The sequence below is a fragment of the Rutilus rutilus genome (genome assembly GCF_951802725.1).
Source record: "Rutilus rutilus genome assembly, chromosome: 11".
Lineage (NCBI taxonomy): Eukaryota > Metazoa > Chordata > Actinopteri > Cypriniformes > Leuciscidae > Rutilus > Rutilus rutilus.
The window spans coordinates 19,073,906-19,080,811 of NC_140216.1; the positions used below are offsets into that span (position 1 = coordinate 19,073,906).

At 38.2% G+C, this 6,906-nt stretch overlaps 1 protein-coding gene across 1 annotated transcript in view; it reads left to right on the plus strand.

Annotated features, from left to right (window-relative positions):
* Window positions 1–3,341, plus strand: part of rpl15 (ribosomal protein L15) — a 29,600-nt gene extending 26,259 nt beyond the window's left edge. Inside the window, exon 4 of the mRNA XM_084423307.1 lies at window positions 2,982–3,341. Coding sequence (XP_084279433.1) covers window positions 2,982–3,287 — 306 coding nt within the window. The 3' untranslated portion in view covers window positions 3,288–3,341. The remainder of the gene's footprint in view (window positions 1–2,981) is intronic.
* Window positions 3,342–6,906: the final 3,565 nt, after the last annotated feature.

Below are 6,906 nucleotides of genomic sequence, written 5' to 3' on the forward strand. Positions count from 1 at the left end.
AACGCGCTGAATCTGATTATAACAAGATTGAAGCGAACACTACTTCAGATAGCCCGTCGGGCAGGCCGGTTATGCATTTTGGTAGCCCGACTGGAAAACACAATAGCCCCGGGACGTCGGGCAGGCGATTTTGCGAGCCCTGTGCTAGTGTTGTCACGATACCAAAATTATTGTTTTGATACCGATACCAAGTCAAGTATTGCGATTTCGATACTTTTTCGATACTTTTCCTGAAAAGGGAGAAACACTCTCAAATATCATTGCTGTGCTTTATTTTAAAACCGGGACAACATTCTAATCATATAACACACTAATAAATGAACATATGAACAGCAGATATATTAAACATTTGAACAAAATATGAAATATCAAAATATAAAAAAATAAATTAGAGCAATAACATTCAAGGTACATTTTTTTTTAATAAATTTAGCAGCATTCTCATTTATCATAAGAAACATAAGAGCTTTATCTTGATTCTGAACTTTGAATAAAAATATGAACAGCGATTATATTAAACAATGTTTAATATTGGCAGAGGTGTCAAGTAACGAAGTACAAATACTTGTAAATACGTGCAAAACTACTCCAAAGGAAACCTAGATGCGGTAAGCGAGGGAGAAATCGGGGCAAATCGCGTCAAATATTGATTCAGAGAGAGAGAGAGAGAATTGCATTTTTTTTCCTTACATTACTTTTACTTTTATACTTTAAGTAGTTTTGAAACAAGTACTTTTATACTTTTACTTGAGTAAAAAGCTTGAGTTGATACTTCAACTTCTACAGAAGTCTTTTTAAACCCTAGTATCTATACTTCTACCTGAGTAATGAATGTGAATACTTTTGACACCTCTGAATATTGGTAACATATGATAAGCCTCACTGGTGATATATTTGACATGTGGGGAGAGAGTTGTGGAAGGCCTATACTTCATGTTAAACATAAATATATAGCAGTAAAGACAACGTCGGCAGTGTTGACGGCAAAATAGGCTACAGAATAATTCGTTCTGTATTGAGAGGTGCAATATTTGAAAATCATGTCATCATCAATAATAGTTTTTTTAATTACATTTATATTGTATTTGTCAAAACTTTCAAACATCAAAATGTCATTTATGTATTCGTGTCAAAATGACATAGAAACATCTTTTCCTATTCTATTTTGCCTGGGAACGCTTCCAACACGTTTGCGTGACGTGTGAAAAATAGGCGTCGGTTCTATTTCTAGCATGCACGTGTTTTCCGCGCGTCTCGAGCTGCGCCCAGACGCGTGTGTCACGCAGGTAGTTAACATGGGAGCCGAAATAAAAACGGACACGACACGCAGCCAGTGTGTCGCCGGCCTTACAAATTTGGAACGCGGTCATTCTTAGAAGTAGCCTATCGGTACTAATAAATTAAGGAATCGTGACGTTTTTAATTTCCGATTTACTTTTGAAGTATCGGTGCACCGTGCAACAGAGCAAGGTAGGCAACGTACTTCCATATGTCACTCCTCGCGTCATCTTTTTCTACGAGTCGTGGACCACTTGTGCTCGCACATGCAGCCATCAAAAATGTTTTGTCACATGACACTGACAGCGGCAGGTTCTTTGCTGCGTGCGTCAGGAAAAAAAACACAGACGTCCATAGGGAGGCTTTTTTTTTTTTTGATACTGATAAATTTAGGTATCGTGACGTTTTTAATTTCCGAGTATCGCGATACTTTTGAAGTATCGGTACACCGTGCAACACTAGTGGATGCTCTGAGTGACATCGTTTCCATCAATTGGTTCGGTTTATCAACAATGTCTGTATGCTGCATGAAAGAGGCTCACTGTAAATTATGTGCACTTTAATCTGTTTTAAACAGTTGTTTACTTTAAACATAATGGTAAGGCCTGCCCAATCGACCCAACGATGGTTTCCGATAAGCGGGTGAAGGTTTTCTTTTCAGTGTGGCAAAGTAATTTAATTCCAATTAAACTTATCTGACTCCATTTTATCACGACCTCAAATTGGAATGCCAATTGGTAATAGGTCATTTATATAATAGTTTAGCTACATGTTTTGATTATTTTATTTAACTCTTTACTCTTATTGTACTCGTTCATTGGGTCCTCACACCGGCCATTCATTTTTATGCGGGCCCACGATCACAAACTCGCCAGTCTAGGTCACTAGACAGAGGCAATTGACTACTGTTTAGAAGGCCGCCTTCATGCTTGCTCCATCTAAAAGTATTTTGTTTACTCCCCATAGATCTGTATACACTTGAATACACCCTGCCCAATGGTATCCTACAATGTTCATATTGAAGGCTATGAAAACAAGTAAATGTAACCATGTAGGCTATGCTGTATTAGCAACAACATTACCATCTATATAAATGAAGGTGACCATCTAAAAATGAAAATAATGCTGCTTTTTTTTAAAGCACAAGTTAAATTCAGGTTTAAAATTCTACATATACATGTATCTAAAATATGTGTTGGACATTAAATGTGCTATATTTTGTTCAGCATTATTACACTTCTATTCTGTTGCACTTTGTCGCTCATTCACTGAAGTCTGTGAAGTTTAGCAGAGACTCGCTTGTATAAGGCTTGTCCACTTCTGACAGCAAAACGGAAATATTTGCATGACTTTCTAACATAAACAGATGGGGAAATTACCTGTGAAATACAAGTTAAATGCATTAAACCGCACAAGTATCTGTCAGAGCATCTGATGCATATAGCATTAACTATCTCAAGTTATTTTGAAGGCCTTAATATAAAGCATGTCTCATATTTTAGACAAATTGGATTATTACTTGCTGCAGCTCACTCTGTTTCCTCTGCTGTCTTCAATACACATCTCTGTTGTGGTTTGAAATGTCAATGTCTTATGTTTTTTTTTTTTTTTTATGGCTTTAATTTACACAAGTTGACGTCAGTTTCTCACCTGTGTCCTGGTGGTATTGTGCTGTTCTAACCCTGTTTGTTTTGTTTTTTTAGGAGCGCGCTGGTCGTCATTGCGGAGGTCTGCGGGTGCTAAACTCTTACTGGGTTGGTGAAGATTCCACTTACAAGTTCTTTGAAGTGATCCTCATTGACACCTTCCACAAAGCCATCAGGCGCAACCCTGACACGCAATGGATCACCAAGGCTGTGCACAAGCACAGGGAAATGCGTGGGCTCACGTCGGCTGGCAAGAAGAGCCGTGGTCTGGGCAAGGGCCACAAGTTCCACCTCACCATCGGCGGCTCTCGTCGTGCAGCCTGGAAGAGACGCAACACCCTACAGCTGCACCGTTATCGCTAAACCACGTGTGCTACAACTGTACATTTATCCAAATAAAGTACCTTTCTATGGTCATGTGATGTCTTTATTTTGTGGGTTTAGACCAACAGAATCTGTAATACGCAAGTTATTAAGATGATAGAATGTGTTTTTGGTTATTTGCACTATTAAGTTTGCATTGTAGGTCTTTCTAAAGAGGATTTTGCACGAGTGTAAATTCCAAAGATGAGTGTCGAATGTAATAGCCCTTTTGTTTGTATGTAGTCTTGATCAGAATGATCCAGATTTGTAAATCCCCCATTTTTCTATCCAGGATCAGGTAATGCAGCTTTCTTTGTGCACCCTTATGGAGGCAATAAAGGGACATGGGCCCAGCTGTTCAAAGGTATTCTGACAGATTTTGGCTATCGGATTGGATCAAATCTTGAAAATGGGTTGTTAAAATAAAATAAAAAAAGGGATCCTTTAGATCACAAAGTCCAATCTTGGTTTGGATGTGGATCAAATCATTAGGTTGTTCAAAACTTATTAAGATTGGGACATCACACGGGATTATACTGATCCCAGCAAAAGGGTGAATTTCAGGGAAAAAAAATGTAATAAAACTTTCAAACTGGTCATGTAATGATACACGTAGGCTAAATTTTTTATATATTTTTTTATTCTGTCCTCAGTGTGTGTGACTGTACACAAATCGACAGATAACAGGCTTCAAGAGAAAGTCAGAGGCTGGAGTAAAGTTCAAGGCTCTTTACTGTTGTCGTAATTCTCATGAAGGAATCTTTGTAAAACTGAAATGATACAGAAAGATAGCACCAATCCCTGAATGCTATTTAAACACGTCATACATAGGCGCCGATTTATGTTTTCCTCCGTGGGTGCTCATAGGCGCAAGCCCTTTAAAAAAAAAAAAAAAGTAGTCAAAAAATGTTTGCATTGCAGAACCTTAGGAAATGGACAGCGGCCGACACGAACACACACACCTATTTAACCTACTTGATAATACAGCCGTAAAGTAATCTTTCAAGGACAGCGCCACTTCTCACAAATACAGACAGGATTGGATATGAAAAGTTTAACTGACACGTAACCGCGATCAGCTTCGTGAGAAATTTACAAAATGTAACAGTGTTAAATTTGACAAATACTGTTCGATAGAACTTCTTGGTTTGTTACTACAGTAACAGTTTGTTCCTTCAAACAAGACAGCAGAACAGATCGCAACGGATTGTTCCTTCACTTTTCCTCATCACGAAACCAATTTTAGCTCTTGGTTACACACACCTCACTACTCTGAGCGTCACTGCCAAGTGCGCAGCGCGTGCCTGAAGAGAAGTCGCGCGCACACATGAGCAGATGCTGCGAACACGCGGCTCTGAGAGGAAACGAAGGGACGAGCCCTTTCAAATACAGTTCTCTCTTTTTAATCGGTAGGAAACCGATTCTATTCTGCATATGTAATTCAGAGCGCGCCAGGTGTGCCACGCAGATAGAAAGATGATTTTTTTTTTTTTTTTTGGTCGCGCGCAGATGCTGTGAGCACGAGGTAATGGAACTAATAGAATCAAGGGTTTGGAAATCCATTTCTTTTTAATATGAAATGCCATTCATTCAGAGCTCACCTTGTATGCAAGTTGAAAGATGTTGTTTGGTTCTTTCAGATTGGACAGAAAAAGCCCAAAAATAATATGGATAAAGCCAATAGGCTTCTATCACGTTCAAACTTTTGACATTGATAACGGTATAAATTGCGCTGGGAACGTCTTCCTTTCGACATCAAACCAATGATTTACACCAAGTCATTTTAATTTTGTCACAAGTAATTCAATAAAAGTTCACGGTCTCCCCCTGGTGGTTCCATCTGAATGCGCGTTAAACTTAAGCTCAATCAGCCAGTCTGTTAAGACAATGTACATGACGGACAATGTTAACACAACTTTTATTATTTTTCAATTGGATCTGGACAGCTACAGGATCAGTTGGAACTTGGAACACTAGGCTAACTGCAAGCCAACGTTTGCCCATCAATGGCATGCCATACGTCGCTGATCTGAATGGCCACAAATCCCTACATCCATGTTCCAACATTCAGTGGAAAGCCTTCCAAGAAGACTGTAAGCTGTTATGGCTGCAAAGGAAGGGATTAATGCTTTTTTGCCATGTTCTAAACAAGATGGGAGCATTAGTGTGATGTGTGATATGCAGCCTGACACGCTGTTCCACTTCATCCTAAAGGTGTTCGTTGAGTTTTTGTGGAGGCCTTTTTCTTCCACATCAGACACAGTAAATCATTTCTGAATGGATGGCGCTTTTCAGCGGGTGTTTTCATTCTTTTGGCCATAATTTCACTGCCATCATGCAGCATATGAATTCATGCATTATTCAAGAATGTGTCCACATAACAAAGGGATGTTTTGATACTAGATGACTCAGAGTAAGCCCAGGGAACTGCCATTTAAAGAGCAATTTTTCAGTATTTTAGTGAATCATTCAATTTCTTTATTTCTTTATTTTTGGATTTTAATTTATAAAGAAGGTTGATTGAGATTTGTGATAATCAGAGTGACTTCTTTGCTGACAGGTTTTGTTATTTGCCTTGTTCTTTCTGCTTTAGAAGTGGTTGGTTTCTGCAGCTCTCTGTAATGATTTGAAATAAACCCCTTTTTAGATAATCTCACACCAAGGAAAAGATTGATGGTGCTATCTTCTTTTCACGGTTAGTTTAAGTTTGTTTTCTTCTTGTATAAAAAAATAAATAAAAAATCCATAACTCAATGCAAATACTCCACAGGCATGCAAATTCCATTGTTTAGCCATCAATTCAATGGAGTTAGGGGGGTTGGAAAGTCCATCACATGCATTAGCTGAATTTCAGATTCCTTCAAGAACCTCTATTGGATTTAGGGACGCATATAATTGGGATGTGCCGTGGCAACTCATCAATGTTAATTAACCATGTATCATGACAGCATCTGGGTTGCTGACAATTCCACCCACACATGATATGGGTATAGTTTTTATTTCCTTCTTAGCTCTTTTTGCATTGTTTTTGTTTTGTTGACTGTATAAGATATTTTCTGTTATTAAACCAGTCAAGAATATCTGAAGGAAATTGGTTCACTCAAAAGATTCAGTGCATGCAGAAAATATCTTGCCAATCCTTTTAATGCTCTCATCTTTTTATCAGTCCTGTGTGCACTCATACCTTCTTTTTGATTATAGCAACATGTAATATCCTCTGGCAAGGAGCTCTGCTCAACAAATCAAGATTTGGCTGACCACTGGTTGTCCACAAGAAAGAAATCAGAAATATAATTTCACACACCAACTGTCATCCATACTGGGGGCATACTGTTTAATGCTGCCCAACACCTTCATTCATTTAAAAAAATATATCTTGACTCTTCTGTGCCTCTTGATAAATCTGGGCATGCGTGTAACTGAATTCAAGACTTTGAATAAAAATGAATAAGTGATTTGGTTTGTATTGTCCATCTATCCAGTGTTAACTGAATCTAATAATGTGGAATGGCAGAAGCAGAAGAAATGCAAATAATATATTTCAATATGTTCCATTAAAAATATATATTTTGCAAATCTGTGCCATATTGCATCTGGTTGTTCACCTTTCACAAATGTG